Below are 21,375 nucleotides of genomic sequence, written 5' to 3'. Positions count from 1 at the left end.
TATTGACAAAGTGGTTTAATTAGAACAGATAATGACACATTTTTCCATTATGTTAATTACTGTAGCCAATATTTTATAGTTTAATGTTGTGATCTTTAATATTTCAGTCCTCGTTGATTCGGTGAAATGCTGGTTACTTGTGAACAAAGCAAGAGTGGTTTAATACATGAGTAAAGCTGCTTGAGCAACTGCTCAGTCAGGACTACAACAGAAGAGCAGCTGCAGCACAAATAGACCAGGAGCATAGCAATAGAGCAAGACAACAGTCTACGACTCTACGCTCATGCACACTGGCTAGGATGGCAGCATATTGTTTTTAGGAGCCTTGAAGAAAAAGGCATTGGTGAAGGAGGGTGACAAAAGATGTGTTTCAGTGGGATTCGTTTAAACAAATTGTGTGTATCTTTCAGGTCTGTACGCTGTGTAGGAATAATTTCCCGTTGCAAATGTAATTCAATTACATTTGTATGTTTACTGGCCTGTGCCACTCTCGTCCTTTGTGTACTCATTTTGAACAAAAGTGTGTTTTTTGTACAAGAACAGCTACTAAAATAATCAATAGACTCCTTTCCTATTGCTATATGTTTCTGTTTTAATGTGGTGCGTCACGTTCAACGCCACAAACACAACTTGGAAGCAGGGTTGGTTGAAAGTGAAAATGTTCCGATGAGTATTTCTTTGTTTATATGTGTTACTTATTCAGACCGTCTTTCAAATTCCCCAAACTAATGATGGTGATTGTTCAAACAGTGGAAAGACATCAAAGACTTAAATTAGTGGGTTTTTCGCTGTTGTTTTTCAAAGAATAAAAGTGTTTTACGATGATCAGTGAGGACAGCATATTTGTTTTGTATGTTATTTTTTGTAATTATGATCATGGTTTAAATTCCTGTTATTGTACTGTTATATAAAAGTATAAATAGCCAGAGGTTAGTGGGTATTTTGTGCAATGTAAAAGTGGGTATGTTGTATAGTGGGAAAGGGGCTTAATGCTAAAGTGGTGTTCATATCCTGATCATTATGATACCTTCGTTGCTGTCCTGTGTTGAACCCCCTATCTCTAATAAGTCAACATTTCATGAGTTTCTCAGAAAAACAGCCCTGTTTCCAGCTTTGTGAAAATGCATTTCACAGTTGGTCCAAGAGGGTTTTTGTGTAGAAGAATTGTCTCAACACATAACTAAACACTCAGGAGATACATGTTTTCTACTGGACAAGAAAGGGATGAAAACAGTCATCTGAAAAATAACTAAAATGGTTATACAAATGCAGTGACGTAAAAGTAATGTTTGCCTCTAATGTATCGTAGGTGAGCAACAAATGAACATAATTTGAATGCATGTTGTCACTGGAAACGTATTTAATACCTTTAGTTACTTTACAGATCTGGATGAATGATGTGAAATCTAATCAAGTGTTAAAGCAGACTTTAGTTCCACCTGGAGTAAATCCACAAGCTACCCTGCAGTATACAAAGTCATTCAAACTAGCTGCTCCTTTACCAGCTTTGAGAACACTTTAATAATCAATCATTATAAAACATATCATATATATTATTCTGAAATGGACCAATCTGCACAATGACTACTTTTACTGTCGCTACTTTAACTACATTTTGATGATAATACTTTTCTACTTTTGCTTCAGGAACATTTTGAATGCAGGACTTTTACTGTAACAGAGTATTCCTACACTCTGGTACTTCTACTTTTACTCACAAGATCTGAGTACTTCTACTTTTACTCAAGTACAAGATCAGATTACTTCTCCCACCTCTATTTGTTACTTTCCACCACTGAGTATTTTACTATTTGATGTGTGTAAAGAAAGTTTTTTTACTTTTACTTGAGTAACATTTTGAATGCAGGACTTTTACTTGGAACAGAGTATTCCTACACTCTGGTACTTCTACCCAAGTACAATATCTGAGTACTTATACTTTAACTCAAGTACAAGATCTGAGTACTTTCCACCACTGTGGAGTAGGCTACAATTAAAATATTAACCTCTGAATTGTAGTGAGGTAGAAGTACAAAGTAGAAAATAAATACTCAAGTGAAGTACAAGTACTTCAACTTAATTATAATACTTGAACTACTTGGTTACTTTCCACCACTGCATACTACATAAAGCCCAGTAAAAACAGGATATATGAAGTATTTTATCTGAGTATTTTACTGTGTTATGTGTGTTTTCAGCAAGTCACGTGACTGTAAAATCCACGCATGCGCACACATCTTAACTGACCTCACGCATGCGCAAAGCCTTTTCTCTGTCAACATGGCGCTGTGCAGAGGAGCAGGGTTGTTGTTAAGGACATTGTTACCGGGAAACCCTCTCCTGTTCCCCGCTGTATGCCGAGCACAGAGCTCTGTAAGCGGCGTGCTGGTGCCCCGGACCTCGCTGACCAGCCCCCCGTGGCCGGAGCAGCTGCCCCCGGTGTGTGAGGCGGAGGATGCGAGGCGACAGGCCGCCGTGGTGAGCACCGTGAACGGGAGCATCGAGAGGCAGGACTACGGGCGTCTGTTCGCGGTGGTGCACTTTGCCAGCCGGCAGTGGAAGGTCACCGGAGAGGACCTGATCCTCATCGAGAACCACCTGGAGGCCGGCTGCGGGGAGACGATCCGCCTGGAGAAGGTGATACTACTTTTAGATTTGTTGCTAGTGATATTGCAATATGTTGTTAGATAGATATTGATAGATGTTAAACACCTCAACTTTTGAAAGAGCATCCATAACATTCATCTGATTGCAACTTATATATATATCAATATTCCAATTACTTGTATATAGACTATGCTGCACTATTTCTATTCTATTTTATTTGTATTTACTTGGACTATTATCTGTTTTATTGTGTTGCACTGTTGGAGGAGCCTGTGATCTAAGATGTATCATTGTCATAACTACACTGTAGCTATGTGTACAAATGAGAATAAAAGCCTTGAAAAAAATAGATAACAATGTGTTCATTAAATAAAAATATTTAAAACGTGGAAAGACCTTCTAAAATAAAATTGCGGGGAGGGGGGAGAGAGTTCAGCCTCCTGACAGCCTGGTGGACGAAGCTGTTTTGTGATAATTGATGCTGATTCTGGTTCTGAAAGGTGCTGCTGGTGGGCGCAGAGGACTTCACCCTGGTGGGGAGGCCTCTTCTGGGGAGGGATCTGGTCCGGGTCGAGGCCACCGTCATCGAGAAGACCGAGTCCTGGCCCAAAGTGCACATGCGGTTCTGGAAGAGACACCGGTACCAGCGCAAGATGATCATCGTGCAGCCGCAGACGGTGCTGAGGATCAACAGCATCGAGCTGGCCCCCAGACTCTCATGATGATGGACTATTCCACACAGACTGGCTGCTTTCTATTCATATTAATATGCAAATAAATGTTAGTGAGTTGCTTTAATGCTGTGGCGAGGTGACTCTTCTGGCAGTTGTTGACTGTTTGAAACTGTAAATAAAGATTCATCTTTTTACTGATATTTAATTATTGTGTTTTTACTTTTCAAAAGTCAGTGGTGGAAGACATCAAGGCAATACCGAAGTGTGCAAGAACTCTATTACAAGTAGATTTTCTGCATAACCAGCTACCAAGATGTTTAATTTATTTAGCTTAAGTACGTATATTTTCTGAACAGGTCGTCATATTATATAAAAATGTATTCTGTATAAACTGTAAAGCCTGCTGTACCCCAATTTTTTGCTACTTTGTACTTCTACTCCACTACAGTTCAGAGGTAGATGGTGTACTTTTACTCCACCACATGTATTTAATACCTTTAGTTACTTTACAGATGTGGATGAATGATGTGAAATCTAATCAAGTGTTAAATCAGACTTTAGTTCCACCTGGAGTAAATCCACAAGCTACCCTGCAGTATACAAAGTAATTCAAACTAGCTGCACCGTTACCAGCTTTGAGAACACTTTCATGATCAATCATTATAAAACATTATTCTGAAATGGACCAATCTGCATAACAAGTACTTGAGTAACGGATTATTCCTACTCTTGTACTTCTACCTTTACTCAAGCACACGATCTGAGAACTTCTTCCACCTTTGTCAAAATCAATCCATTGGAGAGCAATGTTTTTCACTGGAGAGTATAAAAAACACATAAGCGCATTATTATATATAAGTTGCAGGAAATGAAGATACTGAAGTAAAGTAGGCTGTAAGTAGATCTAGGCCACACGTGTCAAACTTTATATATACAGTCCATGGTGTCCATCTCAAGGCCCGGGGGCCAAATCAGGCCCTTGGTGGATTTAATTTCGGCCCGCAGAATAATTTCTAATTCCTATTAGATCTGGCCCGCCGCTATATTGCACGCACACCTTCACTCCATCCTGAGGGTCTCCTCAGCTCAGAGCCTGAGCCCAAACATTGATGAGCTTGCACCCAAGATGAGATGCCAAGTATCTGCTTGAACTAGCACACAGCAGCACACTGAGTTTACATGGATGTTTCCTTCTGCACTTTCTTTCTTGAGACAACAGGGCATGTTTGGTTTTTTCTTTGAGCTGTTGTTGGCCTGTGGAGAAATGTAATCATAAGAAATGAGTCTGGAAAAGCTGCAGATAGAGCCATAAGAAATGAATGCAACTGATTATTTAATGTTGTTTTTATAGGCAATCATTTAAGCTTTGTTAGTTCCAGGTTTAATATGTGCAATAAGTTCATTTCTATACGTTTTGCTATAAACATTGAACCAGTCCGGCCCTCGACTTGTACCCATTTTTCTATTTTGGCCCACTGTGTATTTGAGTTCCCTGATCTAGGCTAACTCTAATTTGTAACACGGTGACTTTAGACTGGGTTTAAATCTGTAAATGGAAAGTAATCGTTTGCAGATGAATGCTATAAAATTATTCTGAATCTGTTGTTTTTAAGTGCTAAAAGTTATGTTAAGTCACATAAGTAATAACACATGTATTAATAACCTGAATTAACTTTATAAAAATCACCTTTCTCTCAGAATGACCCACTTCAGTGCTCAGTAAGGAAGTGAAGAGCATTTTCCCCAAACCTCCGACAAAGATCAAAAACAACACACGTTTTAACAGTCAGAAGTAAAACTGCTTTATTTAGAAACCTGATTGAATCGTCTCTGCAGAAGACGTTCCTCGTGAAGGCACTGTTGAACATTTCTGCTCAGTGGTAGCACGTTTACCGCTAACTCCAAAAACGCAGGAGGAGATGTTTAAAAAACCAGGAGTTTGTCCAACAGGCGGGGAACAAATAATCAAAACTAAAATCGAGTGATTAGAACAAAATGAAATGCTGCTACTGATGTCAACAGGTTGGTAGAAATATCTTCACAGGTTCCCATTAGAGTCTAAATTAAGGAAATAATCACGTTAACAGTAAATCATGACGGCTTCTTTACCTTCAATCACTTTTTTTATGTCCAATAGAGGATCTAACATTTATCCCAAAGAAAATGAGTGTACCTAACTTTTAAAAAGCATTCTCATCCTTTGAGAGGTTGATATGACGAGTTAAGACAAGATGTGGTGAATCTGCCAGGCCCGAGTTACTCTGCTTATCGCCAAGCATACAGACTTTAAACTGGTCTCACTGCTAATCAAGTAAGTACGTTTGATTTCAAGTGAAGTAATTAAAACGCCAGAATTCTCGCGGACGTGTTTTTATTTTAAGAAAATAATTCGATCAAAGGTCGACTGAAGCCAAAACAAAAATCTGAGTCTCCTCGTGTAAAAGCAGCACTGAAGGAAACTATTTCTCAAAACAAAATCTCCAGTATAATCTTCAGAAGTCCGATTAGAATTGTCCAAAAGATCGACTCCTCTTCCACAAAGTCGTCGACGTCCTCCTGCTCCTCCTCGGCCTCCGGGGATTTCTGTTTCTTTTGTCCGTTCTCCGCGGTGTAAGAGCCCTTATCGAACGGATCCAAGGGAACCGTTTGATCGTAAAACACTCGCATTTCAAACTCGCTCTCCTTGTGGCTCGGGTGTCCGTAGATCCCGATGCCCACGGGCCTGGAGAGGTCCCCCGGCACCACCACCACGTCGGGCCCACAGGTGACCGACTGCAGCTTGTACGTGTCGTAGCTGGGACGCAGCGTTTTGTCCGAAACGTAGAGGTCCGCGTCGCCCTTGAGGCTCTGCATGTGGAGGATGATTCTGCCATCGTGGTTGAGGCGCAGGTAGCTGTAGTTCCCCGCCCCGATGTGGCCCTGGACCACGTGGAGCAGCACCCAGTGTTCAGGGAGGCCCTCGTCGTCTGAGGGGGAGCTGAAGAAGCCTTGAGCCTGGGACAGAGAGAAGGAAACAAGCAGGAGGAAGAGGAGGAAGAAGCTGCTGCTCAGCTTCATGATGACGGCATCCGGCAGACAGTCACCGCCTGGCAACACCAGACAGCCTGAGAGCCAGAGGAGAGACAAATGCAATAATACATTCATTATATGTTCTTGTAATACTTGCACAGTTTTCCACTTTTCATAACAATACTGCACATATTTAAAAAGAAAAAAAAATTCTTATCATACTGTTCGTAGTTTTTTGGTACCTATATTTCATGTAAATATTTCTCTATATTTGTTATAATAGTAACATTCAAATGACTAACCCTACATACTGCACATATTTCATTTTTCTAATTTTGTTTTATTATACCGTTTGTAGTTTTTCAGTACCTATATTTAATGTACATATTTCTCTATATTTTAATGTTATAATAGTTTCATTTTTTGGTCCTTTTCTTACATTCTATCTTTGTTGACTGTTTATGTAAAGGCTTATTTCTCGTAAGCTTGAACCTGCTTATCAACAAACCTGTTTCTGATTTCTGAAAAGGCAGCCAAACAGGTTTTATATGATATAACATTTAAAAACAGCATGGGTTCAACTTGTGCTTTTCCCAGCTGATCAGTCTTTTGATAGATTTTAGTGACTTTCCCACTTTGAATTATTGTTGCCACTTCTGTAGCAAAAAATAACCTGTTTTCTAACCGTTGTATGCACCAGTCAATCAAATACAGAGTTTGATCCCAGATTTTAAAAAAAAAGTACATTTAAGGGTCTTGATGTACATTTCTGATCATATTTGACTTATTTTCAATTAAGTACGTTTAAGTATGTTTTGAATAGTGGACTTTAACTTACAGTGGAGTTTTTTTAGTGTTATTATTAGTACTTTAACTTATGTAAATGTTCAAAATACTACCACTGCCTAACATATAAAGAAGAATAAACCTAAAAGCACCCAAGTAAGGAACAAACCAGCAATATTGTACTTAATGGCGGAAGTAACAAAGTAAATTACTTTAGTACTGTACGTGAGTTTCTTTTGGAGTACTTGTACCCTACTTAAGTATTTCTATTCGAGGCTTTTTGATATTTCCACTACATTTCTAATGCAGATATGACTTTTACTCCCCTAATAGTTATACTATCAAATGCACGCTGGAGGCTTTTTGAGCAGGTTTTCTCTCAGTGATCATGTTATGTTCAATGTTTGTTGTCTGTTTGTCATGTATTGTGTCTTGATATTTGTCTGTTGATGTTACACATGGATTCACATTTCAGATTTGATCTGACCATTGAAGTGTTATTGTATACACTGAGGGATAATTTTACTGCACAACAAATAGCTTGACCTTTCTACAATACAATAATACATGTTGCTGATAAAACTAACATGCTTTAAGAAATGTTTTGAATGCAGGACTTTTACTTAGTGGAGCGTTTTCTGAGTGTCGTATAAGTACACAAATATCTAAATACTTCTGCAAACACTGTGATTTTGGTTACTGCTTCTATATAAATATATGATATGTTTTATAATGATTGATCATTAAAGTGTTCTCAAAGCTGGTAAAGGTGAAGCTAATTTGAATGACTTTGTATACTGCAGGGTAGCTTGTGAATTTACTCCAGGTGGAACTCAAGTCTGATTTAAAACTTGATTATATTTCACATCATTCATCCACATCTGTAAAGTAACTAAAGGTATTAAAGACATGAAGTGGAGTAAAAAGTATCGACAAAAATTGAAATACTCAGGAAAAGTACACGTTTTTAAAGTGTACTTAAGAACAGTACTTGAACAAATCCACTAAATGAGTTTACACCAGTGCCGTTATAAAGTAAAACATAATTAACCCAGGCTGCGGATGCCCTCCCTCTCAGGACAGTTTAAAATAAACCTCTGACCCGCAGCAGAGCTAAAAATAATCTGCTCGGTGCTAAATCTACCGGTGAGACCGACCTTTGATACGAGGGGGAAACAACACATTTCATGTTAAAACACAGTATTAGCTTTAAATTATCAGCCCCAACACTTTCAAACCAGACATGTGATATAAAAACGGGTTTAGTTTGTATTGTAACGCAGTTAGTGTCGATTAATGCTAACATGCTAACACCTGCCATCAGCATAAACCTGAACCTAAACCAGGAAGTGCGCCGGCCGTTGAAGCCGGTTTTTATGAATGGGCGTAGCGGCCAAACGGTGGTACTACAACTCCCGTGACGTCATTTTGGCCCACAAATAAAATAAAGATCAAATATATACTTTAACAATCCCAAAGTGGGAATTTTTTTCGTTGCAGCAGCATGTAAAACAGGGCATTACACATACTTAGAACATATTAGAGTAAAAAATAGACAATTATGAAATATAAGAATCTCAGAATAGTAAATAAAACAGAACATAAAAGATTCATCTGTTAACTATCCGGCAAATAAAACACTATTGAAAGGCCAAATGACAGCTAACACAAAATAAAAGTAGCTAATGTAATTCATTTGGGGTCTAAAAAGTTTTAATATGCGCCAAAAGCTGAATCCAGAGTTACAGCCCTCCACTTCAAGGAAAAGCTCAACTACGCATGCTCTGTGGGCCTACATCCGGGTACTTTCTGAATCTACAGCTCCATTTTGGGCTTCAGGCGGCACTGAGAAACTCTCAAAGGAATGAACGTTTTACCCAGCTCTCTTTATACAACCCAGCAAATAAGTATAATACGCGATTATTTAATTACATTAGTAATTTCTATATTTGATAACATACCTACGAGTTTATATTCTGATAAGCATGAATCAGGCTACCGAAGCTAACAGCAGATTCTTACTTATTTAACCAGGTTAGCTTCTCATAGCTATCACGATGCTAACGATGCTAACTAGCTTGTACAGTTTGAGCTAAATCCGCTTAAGTTTACAGAATATAGCTGCTGCCGAATAACTTAACTCTTGATTTAATTAAATTACCAATGATTATTAAACACGTATCGATAAGTAATTTAAAAGACGTTTACTCACACAGCTGTCATTTCCTAACCAACATCTTCGTCCAAACAAAGTTCACTTCTTCACTTCCTTTTCCTCTCACTCACCTACAGTCAAGAGCGGATCATTAGCGACGCCTACTGGGGGACCATGGTAACTGAAGTATTTAAACTTCATTAATACAAGGTTCTCTCTTTATTTAATCACATACTATTTATCTGAACTGAAGGCCCCAAATAATTAATAAAGCAAGAATAAATGAATATCTACCTATCTATCTATCTATCTATCTATCTATCTATCTATCTATATCTATCTATCTATCCATCTATCTATCTATCCATCCATCTATCTATCTGTCTGTCTGTCTGTCTATCTATCTATCCATCCATCCATCTATCTATCTATCTATCTATCTATCTATCTATCTATCAATAAAATCATTTTTTTATGAGGTTTTCTCTCTTTTTTATGACACATTTAAACATTTCTAAATGGCCCAATATAAATAAAAATGTAAAAATTCTGTCAACTAGAGTAATAATGTGGATGTTTTCAGGTGAGATTGTACGCGTAAACATGGTTGGTGAATGTCCTGATGGCATCCAGCATAGCCCGACATTGGAAGAGCAATGACATGTTCTGGGCAGCAGCCAGAATGTATTGAAGCCACCTAAAAGCTGTTCAGTCAATGGAGTCTGGGGGCTTTGAGTCAAGCAAAATACCAAAGACTCCATAGCTGCAGTCAGAAAAGGCTGTCTTACTGCAAGGTAATGTGTTGAAAATATTGTCAATTAAGTATACACTTGAACTGATCTGATGTTGTTAAGTGGGCCTGTTTTAGGTGGCTAAAGTATACTTTTGTCCCCAGCAGTACAATGCTTTGCTGTTTCTCCAAACTGAGGACATGCAGGCAGTTATACACCATCTGAAGTAGCTCACCCTATACTTCACATCTCAGCAAGTCATCTCTCAAATGGTCCAGAATGCTGCTCCAAGACTGTTAACCAGGTCCAGCAGGATGACACACATTACACACATTGTAAAATCCTTACATCGGCTCCTGACTCGTTTTTGAATTGATTTGAAGGTTCTGGTTATTACAGAGCCATGCGTGGAAATGCACCGGAATATATATGTGACCTTCTCCATCCTTACATCGCCAGTAGGTCACTTAAGTCTTGGCTGTCCCACGGTGTCGTTTAAAAACTACAGGTGACCGTGCCTTTCAGGTGGAGCTCCAACACGGTGGAACTCTCTCCCTATAGACAGTCTCTGTGGAAGCTTTTTAAAGAACTACTGAAGAAGACCTATCTTTTTACATTGGCTTTTGTCTCGACTTGAGATGTGTCTGATGTGTTCTGTTCTCATGTCTGTTCCTTTCAGGACTCACGTGGTCTGTGCTTTGTTTTTATGTTGACCTTAATGTCTGCCTCGTGTTGTTATTGTATTTATGTTTTTGTGGTCTTCATTGTAACCTTTTACTTGTGAAGCACTTTGTGAAATCTATTTCAGTGAAAGATGCTATAATTATTATCTGAACTATTTCTCATGTTGAAAATGTTACTTTGGATAACCTCCACTCTCTCCTTGCTGAAGTGTCATCTGTTGACTTCGTCATGCCTTTATTTGTTTTTGAAAGCTACCATGTAAATTTGTTTTTCGTAAAATTCTTTATAGTTTTCACTTTCCATCGTGACCAAAAGAGAAAACTGTTCTTTATTTTATGACTTCCTCCGGGTCTGACTGATATTTGTTTGTCTTAACTTTAAAACTTGCATACATATAATGGAAACTTTTAATAAACATAATACCTGCAAATTAAAGAAACTTATTTTCCTCTTCATAATCTGCATTTTGACATTTACAATTGTATTATTATTATAACAGATAAAACAAACACAAATTGTATTAACTTCGGTAATGATGTGTCATAGCACAAGAGTTCAAATGTTGAGAGAACTAATAAGAGTAACAATCATAATAAAATAGATAGCTTTGACAGTTTGTGTGCAAAACGCCCAGATGTAAAGGAGCGGTATCATTTATGGAGAGGGAAAGGGTTATTTTAAATCAGGTAGAGAGCAAAACTGGGAAATCAAGGAGCCAACTACTACGTTTAAGATTTTAACACAATAATGTATTCAGGAGAACATAACAACGTTACTAAGAAACTAAAATCAGAGCTGTCTAAAATATCATCTCAGTAAAAAGATAGTCTAAAACTATTTTAAAATACAATTAAACGCAGTTAAAACAATACAAAACATTTAAATGCTAAAAAGGTTAAAAGCTTTTTCTTCAAAACCAGAGTCTTTCCAGGGCTGCAAAGGTGCTCCGTCCACGGGTGCTGGTCTCTTAATCCCTGTTCGCCTGTGCTCCTGCTGCGTTCTGCCTCTGCTGTCTCCTTCAGTTTCTCCTCAATGTCGAGGCCGCTTCCTTGGTAGGACATGTCTTCCGAGATACTTGCTTCAGAAGCGAGGCAAGAATCCTTCCTAGCCTCGGAAAACGAAGAATGGTGGAACAGGCTAACAGGTGTGCAGGTGTGCGTCATATGCGAGGCCCCGCCTTAAATGGAGTGCGATTTCCGCCAAATATTTGGAAATTGGTCCGTGCGCAAAGCATTGTGGGGATTTTAAGACCGCGCAGGATACACATGTGCAGCCTCGAAGTACGCCGGCCTAGGTAGAATTCCAAGCATCCTCGACATTGGAACAGTCCTTCAGCGGCACTCGATGTATGAAATAGTGTCTCTGGAGCAGCCTTCCTCGACATTGAGAAACGGCCCCTCAGTCTCCCTCTGCTGCTCTTCTCCTTCCATGTGTAGGCAGGGCTGTTGGTGCAAATTGGCTCCAGGTGTGGTCACTCATTGTTAATCAGCATGGCAACGCCAAACATTTCAAAAATAAAAGCATGCAGGAAGTTAAAACCAGTTTAAAAGTTAAATCACACAATAAAAATATATAAAACACACACACTTAAAACAATGCAATAATGAAGCGGCTGTCACATTGCCATGTGACGCAGACACCAAGTTGGATGAGAAGCTAATGGACTTGTGACAGCTGCTTGGAAATATAAAATTCAACAGATGCATTTACTGATCAAAGAGCCTGGGCTCACAGAGAAATGCTTCAAGCTTTAGAGATCGTTTGTTTCTTTTTCACCAATATTTTATCGGCAACTTTCCTCACATAACGGTTTTCCTTCTTTTGTTGGCAGGCCGCAGTTATCCTTTTTCACTATTTTCTGAAAGATATTGAAAAATAGAGGGTAATGAGAACAAATCAATACTCGGAAGCACAAACACAGACTGGGTAATCCCATCTTTGCTTTAAAAGAAACAAATAAGTTTGAAACTAAGCCTTGTGATGAAATGAAGAAAAAAAATCATGCTGGAAAATGTTATGAAAGTAATGGATTAGTATCTCAAAATAATGATTTAGGGTCACCAATTATGCAAAATCCACTTCTTCTTGTCTCTTCTACAACAACATGTGTCCCCTCTTCTTCATGTCTTTTCTACATCAACATGTGTCCCCTCTCCTTCATGTCTCTTCTCCATCAACATGTGTCCCCTCTTCTTCATGTCTCTTCTACATCAACATGTGTCCCCTCTTCTTCATGTCTCTTCTACATCAACATGTGTCCCCTCTTCTTCATGTCTCTTCTACATCAACATGTGTCCCCTCTTCTTCATGTCTCTTCTACATCAACATGTGTCCCCTCTTCTTCATGTCTCTTCCACATCAACATGTGTCCCCTCTTCTTCATGTCTCTTCTACATCAACATGTGTCCCCTCTTCTTCATGTCTCTTCTACATCAACATGTGTCCCCTCTTCTTCATGTCTCTTCCACATCAACATGTGTCCCCTCTTCTTCATGTCTCTTCTACATCAACATGTGTCCCCTCTTCTTCATGTCTCTTCCACATCAACATGTGTCCCCTCTTCTTCATGTCTCTTCCACATCAACATGTGTCCCCTCTTCTTCATGTCTCTTCCACATCAACATGTGTCCCCTCTTCTTCATGTCTCTTCCACATCAACATGTGTCCCCTCTTCTTCATGTCTCTTCCACATCAACATGTGTCCCCTCTTCTTCATGTCTCTTCCACATCAACATGTGTCCCCTCTTCTTCATGTCTCTTCTACATCAATATGTGTCCCCTCTTCTTCATGTCTCTTCTACATCAACATGTGTCCCCTCTACTTCATGTCTCTTCTACATCAACATGTGTCCCCTCTACTTCATGTCTCTTCCACATCAACATGTGTCCCCTCTTCTTCATGTCTCTCTACATCAACATGTGTCCCCTCTTCTTCATGTCTGTTCTACATCAACATGTGTCCCCTCTTCTTCATGTCTCTTCTACATCAACAAGTGTCCCCTCTTCTTCATGTCTCCTCTACATCACCATGTGTCCCCTCTTCTTCATGTCTCTTCTACATCAACATGTGTCCCCTCTTCTTCATGTCTCTTCTACATCAACATGTGTCCCCTCTGTGGAAAGAGACTCTGAAAGTTTCAGGAACAAAGATTCTCTCTCTTTTTGTCCTGATCCATTTATATAAAAACCTGTCTGAAAATGAGCTGATCAGATTTTGGCCACTTTATGATGTCATAACGATGTTTTGTCTTGTGTAACCATTAGCCAATCAACAACCAAGGTAACCCCCCCCCACCTTATCACCTGAATCTCCTCCTAGAGCACCATTGTGTTCTTTGTAACCAAATGTCTCTCAGAGGGGCGTGGGGAGGGACTCCTTATTTTCATCTAAACTTTAACAGACAGAGAATCAGCACTTTGGAAACAGGGCTGAAACAGAGGGGATTATGGGTAATGCTGCAATGATCTGGTGTTTCAGCCAATCAGAGACAGGCTCCGGATATATCTGAGACCTGTAATATACTGATGAAAAAAAGTAAAATAGGGGACCATTAATATCCCCTGCAAATAAATCACTAATCGACCACGTGACATTTAGTTACCTAACCCTAACCCTAAATCTACAGGTAGCTGAAATGGACTTGCTCAGTTTAGATTCATATTGATTCCTCAGTGTCTGCAGCAATCATTAAACATATTTATTTTTAAATTAGCAGAATAACAAGCCTGAACATTTTCTATAAGTCTGTAGTTGCACTTTTTTTATGTGCACACACTAACCTACAAGTAAGGAAGTTAAGTTTTCATCCTTACAATGAAGGGAAACCACTTCACTGGAAACAAAATGGTTACACATTTTAACAAAATGGTGAAACCGCACTTAACAAAATCTACATGACGCTGTTATGAAACTGCCTCTGCGGAGAGGAAGTTTCATAACAGGGTCATAGGTCTCATTAGAAACCACAACCCACATCTCCTCCTGCCTCTTCATTTCAAACGGGTTGATTTGATGTGTTTTTTGCTCTGTTACCAAAATAGCATACCCACAAATACCGAGTCATTATTCCAGGTTATTCCAGGTTACTTGAACTTTTTTCTTTCGTTGGCCGCAATGGGCTTGCATAGAAAAACAAACAGTGTTCAGAGTTCCTTATACTCACCTGGGAGACCAGCCATGGTTTCTTCTGTTCTCAAGCGAACTTCCTGTAGAAGAAAGTGGCTCAATTTAAACATCAGACAGGACATAAATAAAGTCTCCTGCAGTATAATATTGTGTTTTACTGAGCAGGCTCACCCATGTCATGAAAAGGAGCTGCAGACACATGGCGGCGCAGACTCCTCCAGGTCTCCTGATGTGCTTCTGCTGAGCGCTGCTGGGTGTTGAATCTTTGGAACATGCTGGGTCTAGTGGCGCTATAGGAGACGCCATCATGGGACTGCTCATACGGAGAGAGACGGCGCCTCAGAAGCTCTTTGCCGTGCCGTACGGACCTGGGGGAGGACGGGCATCACTCGTCCCTGTGGCGTTTCGACTGGGGCTGGCTGTCCACATTTCACTCCCTGTGGCGTTTCCTCACACTGAGCGGGGCGGCGACGGGGCGAGAGCTGCCAGAGCCGAGCTTATGCTGGCCTTAGAGCTTCTCGCACAGAGGCGGCAGGAAATCCCATTAAGGGAACCAGACTTGAGGTAGACCTTTAGAAAGTCCTCGTCGAGCTTCTTCGGGGAGTAAGGGGCACGCACTGATGGCAGGGAGGAGTCCGAGGAAAGGTTCGGCCGGAGCCTGTGGCGACTCTCTGCTGCGGAAGCTGACTGAGGGGAACGCAGCTGTTGGTGGGGGGAAATATGGGGGTCTTGAGGGTGACGCATTCTCAGTGGCACAGTTAGCTTTTGTGGCGGGGTGGACAGTAATCTGGGCTTCGTAGGCTCTCTGGAACAGCTTTCCACAGAATGGCTTCTGGGGCTTCTGGAAAAGGCATGAGGTGATCTGAGGTCGGTTACCCTCCGGGCCTCTAAGAAACTCTTCCTGACAGGAGCACCGTAGATGTCCAGTCTCTCTTTAACAGAGGAGGGGTCCGAAGCATACACAGAGCAGCCGTCAGTCTGCAGTGGGTGTGCAGAAACAGAATGCCTTCTAGACCTGAGAGACGCGTCCAAGGAGGCTCTTGCAGCAGGATAGCAAGGTGGTGAAGGACTGAACGTGTACATGGAGGGCTGTTCTTCAGAGACAGTGAAGGTATCGTTCAGACAGCGCTGAATAAAATAAACAAAACATTAAAGATATAATATCAGAATCAGAAACAAGTTTATTACCAGGTAGGTGTACTCGTACGAGGAATTTGACTTGGTGTCGTGGTGCATAAAAACAAGAATTAAAAACACAGGTAGAGAACTAGAAAAATATACAAAATTATTAAAAATATATAGTAAAATATAACAGTATTTACATTGCAATGGAATGAAATATGAAATAAAAATCAGCTGTAATACAAAATAATGTTGTACATTGTGTGTGTATTAATGTAATGCAGTCTATGATACGTCAAGGCTGAAGTGTTGCAATAAACACAGAGGTCTATTTACCTGAGAGGTGTCTGTGATGCTCTGGGCTGTGTGGGAAGTCATATGAAAGTAATCAAATCAATAAATATATAGTTTACAAAAATCTCTAAATAGCTATTCACGTTTTAGTTATACTTACAGCTTATTGACTCCTCTCTCAACTCTTCCACGCTCTGAGGAGAAGATAAGTGTTTCATTATAAAAGCCGTAATGAATATCTGAGTTCAGTGAGGGCGGTGGATGAACTGCCACCTGAATCAGAGGATTGTATTGTGTGCAGAGTATGCTCAAAGCGACCCAAACCTTTGAGTCCAGCTTGGTGAGCTCGATCTTTGACAGCGTAGCGTTCAAGGGCTTCATCGTGCAAGGAGTCAAAACAAAAAAGATTCACAATGAGACCAGGCCACATGGCAATTCATTATAAACCCCTGACTTTTCACTATTTATTCATCTGTCAGATTTCTTGATTGATAATTTAGTCCAAAAAAAAGGAGAAATACCTTCTTTTTTTGCTGAAAACTGCACATTTTGATATACGATTTTTACAATTACCCTGTTCAAGAAGTGCTCACATCTTGCACTTAAGTAAAAGTACCAGAGTGTAGGAATACTCTGTTACAAGTAAAAGTAGAAAAGTATTAGCATCAACATATACTTAAAGCACCGAAAGTACTCATTATGCAAATTGTCCCAAAATAATATTTATTCTATGTTTTGATTATACTTATTGATGCATTAAAGTGTTTATCACAGTTGTTAAAAGGTGCAATCCCTTTGTTTACTGAGCTTGTTATTTTACTCGAGGTGTCACTAAAGCCTTATTTAAGTGTTGTTTATATTTCACATCATTAACCCGAATCTTCAAAGTGACTAAAGGGGTTAAATAATTGTAGTGGAATAGTACAAAGTAGCAAAACATTGAAAAACTCGTAAAAAGTAAAGTACACATATCTCACAATTCTACTTATGTACAGTACTTGAGTACATGTACAACTCTGATTATGAAATGCGTTTGTGATCAATATGATTTATTTTTATGGATATGAAATGTACCTACAAATAAAATGAACTGCATTAGCGTTAAAGTGAGTTCAAGCTAAAGTCAGTTTTGCTACGTCATGTTAACAGCCGATGGCTAGGACTCCTCACCTTGTCTATGATTCGTCCCAGAGACATTTTGTAGTGAACTTTATTAACAGAGAATCCTTGGCTGAACAACTCGTCCGTGTTATTTTAAAATCCCGTTATCTTGATGTTGATGGATAGTGAAAGCAGCAAGTAGGCCTATAGCTGATGAAAAAGCGCTCCTCCAATTACCCCAACTATTCCGCAAATTTGACCAACCACCTTAGTCCCTAGATGCCTCATCATGATGACGTAGGCTCACTTCCTTGTAAACAGAGGCCCAATCCCAAACCACGCCCTACACACTCCCCCTCCGTGACGGAGTGAACTCCGTGGAGTGACACATGAGGCTCCCTCCTGTCAGATGGAGGCTTTGGGACAAACTCCCCTCTCTCCGGCAGAAACAGGAAAGGCCGTAACTGTATGTAACAACGGTTTCAAATCAGCATCTCTTTGACAAAAAAATGTAAATTAATAACTCAAATAAAACTCCAAACATCTTTAATTGTGTTGTAAAACTCTTAGTTTTAAACCTGATGTTTATAAGCTTCTTAGTTGTTGGAACAGTCTGTAAATATACACAACTTTATAATAAAATGCACACATTTACATTTTTCTAGACTAAACACAGTGATCCTAAGTTGAAAACATGTGCGACGCAAAAAGATCGCATTTGCCCACAGATATTTCCGCTGAAGTCCGTGCAAATCAATACACGAAACGAAAGTGGTGGTAAACTGTATTGCACCGCGTGCAATATTGTGGTGGAACACAAAAGAAAGTCATGGCTTGACAGGCACTTTTTTGTTGTTGCTTGTGCGTATGTGTGTAGGCCTATATGTGTGTGCGCGAGCGAGTATGAGAGAGTAATAAACAAGTTTACAAATTAGAAATATTAAATTAAAATATTGAACGTGCTGTAAGACGGTGCTTTGTTCAATGTTTAAGGTGTGTGTGCGTGACGTTGAGTTTCTGACAGCTTTTGCACACCATTGAAGAACATACATGCACAAAAAAGTTTGTAACATGTGTTTTAAGGGATGCATTACATAGTTTGCTTATTCTTCATTTTACAGTGGATGCTATCCTTGGTTTATCCTATTTTAGATATGTTGGAATAAATAAACACAGGGTTCGTTAAATTCATATGAAGTATTTTAATGTTGTAGATCAGGGCTATTCAATTAGTTTGGAATGGGGGCCGGTTGATGAAAATTATCCAAAGCAAGGGGCCGGGAAGAAAATGGCTTGAAATATGAGCAATCATATTAAGAGCTTCAGATACAGTAAATACTACAGCAGGTCACCCTTGAAAAAGAGTTCAATGATCTCAATGGGATTCACCTGCATAAATAAAGGTATGAAATGAAATGACTACAACAGCATAGTTGTTTAATTAAATCAAAAATAGCCCCAAGGCCTTTATAAATGGCAAGTTCAGAACTCAGTACATGTGAAGCTAATATAACCATCAACATCATTAGATTTAGATTAAATGATCGAATAATTCACACAAAATAGCAATTTAGGGCCATACACAAACAACAGTGCATATTATGGTATAATAACAATAAAGACAAGTGAGCCATACCACATCAATTGCTTAATTAAAAGCAAAAACAATTATCAAAAGACTTGTATTAATGACCAAACCACAACATACAGCCTTTTAAAACTCAAACCTTTTTTGATTAACATAGTGATAACTGACATACAGTATGCAACCAACTTGGCAGATATATGCCATCTAATGAGAGAAATTGCATTTTTTCGATTTAGCAAGAGCAGGGAAGTCGGGAGTATACGTTGTCATGGCAATACGCATACAGTGATGCAGATGCTGGTCAGTGAGGGATGCTCGATTGTTAGTTTTTATGGCATTCATGTGTGAGAATGCCGATTCGCACGTGTAAGTCGAGCCAAACAGTGTGAGGACAAAAAGTGTAAGACCCCTTGAATAAGGGAATTTCTCGTGGCTGACTTCATGAGTCCAGAACTTTTCAGAACCTGCCAGCTGAAATGACTGTCGCAGGTCATCTGATGACTGAATGTCAATGAGTTCGAGTTGTAAAGACGCCTCATTTAATGTCACAATTAGCTCCTTTGCTTTCAGTGCAAACTCCCCCTCTACATTCACAGAGAAAGGGTCCTTCACAAATCTCATCACTTCAGTCGGGAGACTGAAATGTTCAAACCTCGCGGCAAAGTTGGTTTTCAATGCGTCCATAAATCCAGTCATCACTTCGGTAATTTGTAAACCTGCAGTGCGCAGTGTTGGAAAATGGAGCATTTTGCCTGGACATAAATCCGCAAAAAAAAGTGTGAGCTTTTTTTTAAACTTATGGAGTCTCTCCACAAGTTGTGTAACCACTTTATCTCTGCCCTGCGGCTCCAAATTGAGTTGGTTCAGATGTTGGAAAATGTCGCTCAAAAAGCAAACAGCAGCGTAAAACTCATCATTCTCTATCAGACACAGAAAGGCGTTGGCTTTTTTATGTTTTGAATTGCGGAGAAACGCCATGATCTCCTTAAGTTCACAAAATCGTTTCAAGACGTTTCCTTTGCTTAGCCATCTAATGTCACTGTGCATGAGCAAATCATTATATCGAGCTGACATGTCTGACAACATCTGGCGGAAAAGGCGGTGCTGTAAACTGGAGTTACAACGAATAAAGTTAATAATCGCCATGACAGAGTCCATTGTGTTTTTTAACTCACCACTCAGTTTTGCGCACAGGAGGCTTTGGTGGATGAGGCAATGAAGCGATCTCAGCTGTGGAGCCACATCTGCCAGCCTAGCGGACAGTCCCTGTGTTCGGCCCGACATCGCAGGGGCCCCATCCGTTACAAGCATGTTAATACGATCCAATTCCAACTTGTGCTCCTTGAAAAACGAAACCACCATGACAGAGTCCATTGTGTTTTTTAACTCACCACTCAGTTTTGCGCACAGGAGGCTTTGGTGGATGAGGCAATGAAGCGATCTCAGCTGTGGAGCCACATCTGCCAGCCTAGCGGACAGTCCCTGTGTTCGGCCCGACATCGCAGGGGCCCCATCCGTTACAAGCATGTTAATACGATCCAATCCCAACTTGTGCTCCTTGAAAAACGAAACCACTTTGTGGAACATCACCTCACCGGTCGTGTGTCCATCCAAAGGAATTAATCCAAGTAGATCCTCCCGAAAGCACTCACCATCAAAAAATCTAACATAGAGGCACAGCTGTGCAACATCGCTGCTGTCAGTGGATTCATCAATAGCTAGCGACATAACCTCCGCCTTTCTCAGTTTGTCCAAGAGAATCTCAAAAACGTCCGATGCAAGGGTCTCCACTCTCCTTGATGTTGACGTGTCAGAAATCGGAATGTTCTTAATTGAGTCAATAACGCTTTTTCTGATTTTCTCATCTGCAACCACTTCCTCAATTGATGCAAGTATACACTCTTTGACTGTCTCTGCGTCCGTAAAGGGCCTTTTCTTTTTGCCTAATATCCAGGCCACTCGTAGGCAGTGGTGTAGTAGTCCCTGGAGAAGTGGGTATACTCTTAGTTTTGCAATTTTTTTTAAGCAGCCCATAGTGCAAAGGATTATCGCCCTGTTTTATAGTGACATACTCTATTTAGTTCACCCCAAAAATATTAACCCAGTATAGTTACTCAGTATTACTTACACACAGTGGTGGACAGTAACGAATTAAATGTAATTCGTTACTGTACTTAAGTACTTTTTTGAAGTATCTGTACTTTACTTAAGTATTTCCATTTTGGGGGACTTTTTACTTTTACTCCACTACATTTCAAAGTAAAATATCTTACTTTTACTCCACTACATTACGGGACATCTGTCGTTCCATGAATTATTTGTTATATAAATAAGCAGAGCGTTCCACAAGGTTTAGGAGTGTGTTTATGGGAATTTTTTACCATTCTTCCAGAAGCGCATTTGTGAGGTAATTTAACCAAGAGATTTTGGACAATTCCATACTCCCAACTTTGAAAACAGTTTGGGAATGGCCCCTTCATGTTCCAACATGACCGTGC

General features: G+C 39.8%; 3 protein-coding genes and 1 long non-coding RNA gene across 4 annotated transcripts; 2 read left to right on the top strand and 2 right to left on the bottom strand.

Annotated features, from left to right (window-relative positions):
- Positions 1 to 2,248: 2,248 nt before the first annotated feature.
- On the top strand, positions 2,249 to 3,481 carry mrpl21 (mitochondrial ribosomal protein L21). Its single transcript, XM_079679332.1, has 2 exons — positions 2,249 to 2,637; positions 3,108 to 3,481. Exons 1-2 carry the CDS (start codon positions 2,281 to 2,283, stop codon positions 3,327 to 3,329), a joined length of 579 nt encoding a protein of 192 aa, XP_079535458.1. The 5' UTR covers positions 2,249 to 2,280; the 3' UTR covers positions 3,330 to 3,481.
- Positions 3,482 to 5,067: 1,586 nt separating this feature from the next.
- On the bottom strand, positions 5,068 to 9,413 carry cUnh6orf120 (chromosome Un C6orf120 homolog). The gene is made up of 2 exons (XM_079679345.1): positions 9,289 to 9,413; positions 5,068 to 6,385 (listed from the first exon to the last, which is right to left on the bottom strand). Exon 2 carries the CDS (start codon positions 6,336 to 6,338, stop codon positions 5,748 to 5,750), a length of 591 nt encoding a protein of 196 aa, XP_079535471.1. The 5' UTR covers positions 6,339 to 6,385; positions 9,289 to 9,413; the 3' UTR covers positions 5,068 to 5,747.
- On the top strand, positions 9,318 to 11,227 carry LOC307038049. The gene is made up of 3 exons (XR_013807865.1): positions 9,318 to 9,408; positions 9,815 to 10,025; positions 10,127 to 11,227. It is a non-coding gene; the product is annotated as an uncharacterized lncRNA (long non-coding RNA).
- A 146-nt stretch (positions 11,228 to 11,373) lies between these two features.
- LOC307038028 (uncharacterized protein) lies at positions 11,374 to 17,537 on the bottom strand. The gene is made up of 7 exons (XM_079679326.1): positions 17,359 to 17,537; positions 16,513 to 16,563; positions 16,349 to 16,382; positions 16,231 to 16,256; positions 14,944 to 15,900; positions 14,810 to 14,852; positions 11,374 to 12,504 (listed from the first exon to the last, which is right to left on the bottom strand). Exons 1-5 carry the CDS (start codon positions 17,383 to 17,385, stop codon positions 15,223 to 15,225), a joined length of 816 nt encoding a protein of 271 aa, XP_079535452.1. The 5' UTR covers positions 17,386 to 17,537; the 3' UTR covers positions 11,374 to 12,504; positions 14,810 to 14,852; positions 14,944 to 15,222.
- Positions 17,538 to 21,375: the final 3,838 nt, after the last annotated feature.

Source organism: Notothenia rossii, assembly GCF_949606895.1.
Source record: "Notothenia rossii genome assembly, chromosome: 1".
NCBI classification, from domain to species: Eukaryota; Metazoa; Chordata; class Actinopteri; order Perciformes; family Nototheniidae; genus Notothenia; species Notothenia rossii.
The sequence above is the reverse complement of the archived record's forward strand: the minus strand, read 5'-3'. Positions and strand labels throughout refer to the sequence as shown.

Bases quoted from the DNA above. Each gene is read 5' to 3' on its own strand.
- mrpl21 (XM_079679332.1), top strand. From the start codon at position 2,281: ATGGCGCTGTGCAGAGGAGCAGGGTTGTTGTTAAGGACATTGTTACCG. The intron at 2,638-3,107 runs GTGATACTACTT...TGGTTCTGAAAG, and splicing joins AGACGATCCGCCTGGAGAAG to GTGCTGCTGGTGGGCGCAGA.
- cUnh6orf120 (XM_079679345.1), bottom strand. From the start codon at position 6,338: ATGAAGCTGAGCAGCAGCTTCTTCCTCCTCTTCCTCCTGCTTGTTTCC.
- LOC307038028 (XM_079679326.1), bottom strand. From the start codon at position 17,385: ATGTCTCTGGGACGAATCATAGACAAG. The intron at 16,564-17,358 runs GTGAGGAGTCCT...TGCACGATGAAG, and splicing joins TGGGACGAATCATAGACAAG to CCCTTGAACGCTACGCTGTC. The intron at 16,257-16,348 runs GTAAGTATAACT...CTTCCCACACAG, and splicing joins GAGAGAGGAGTCAATAAGCT to CCCAGAGCATCACAGACACC.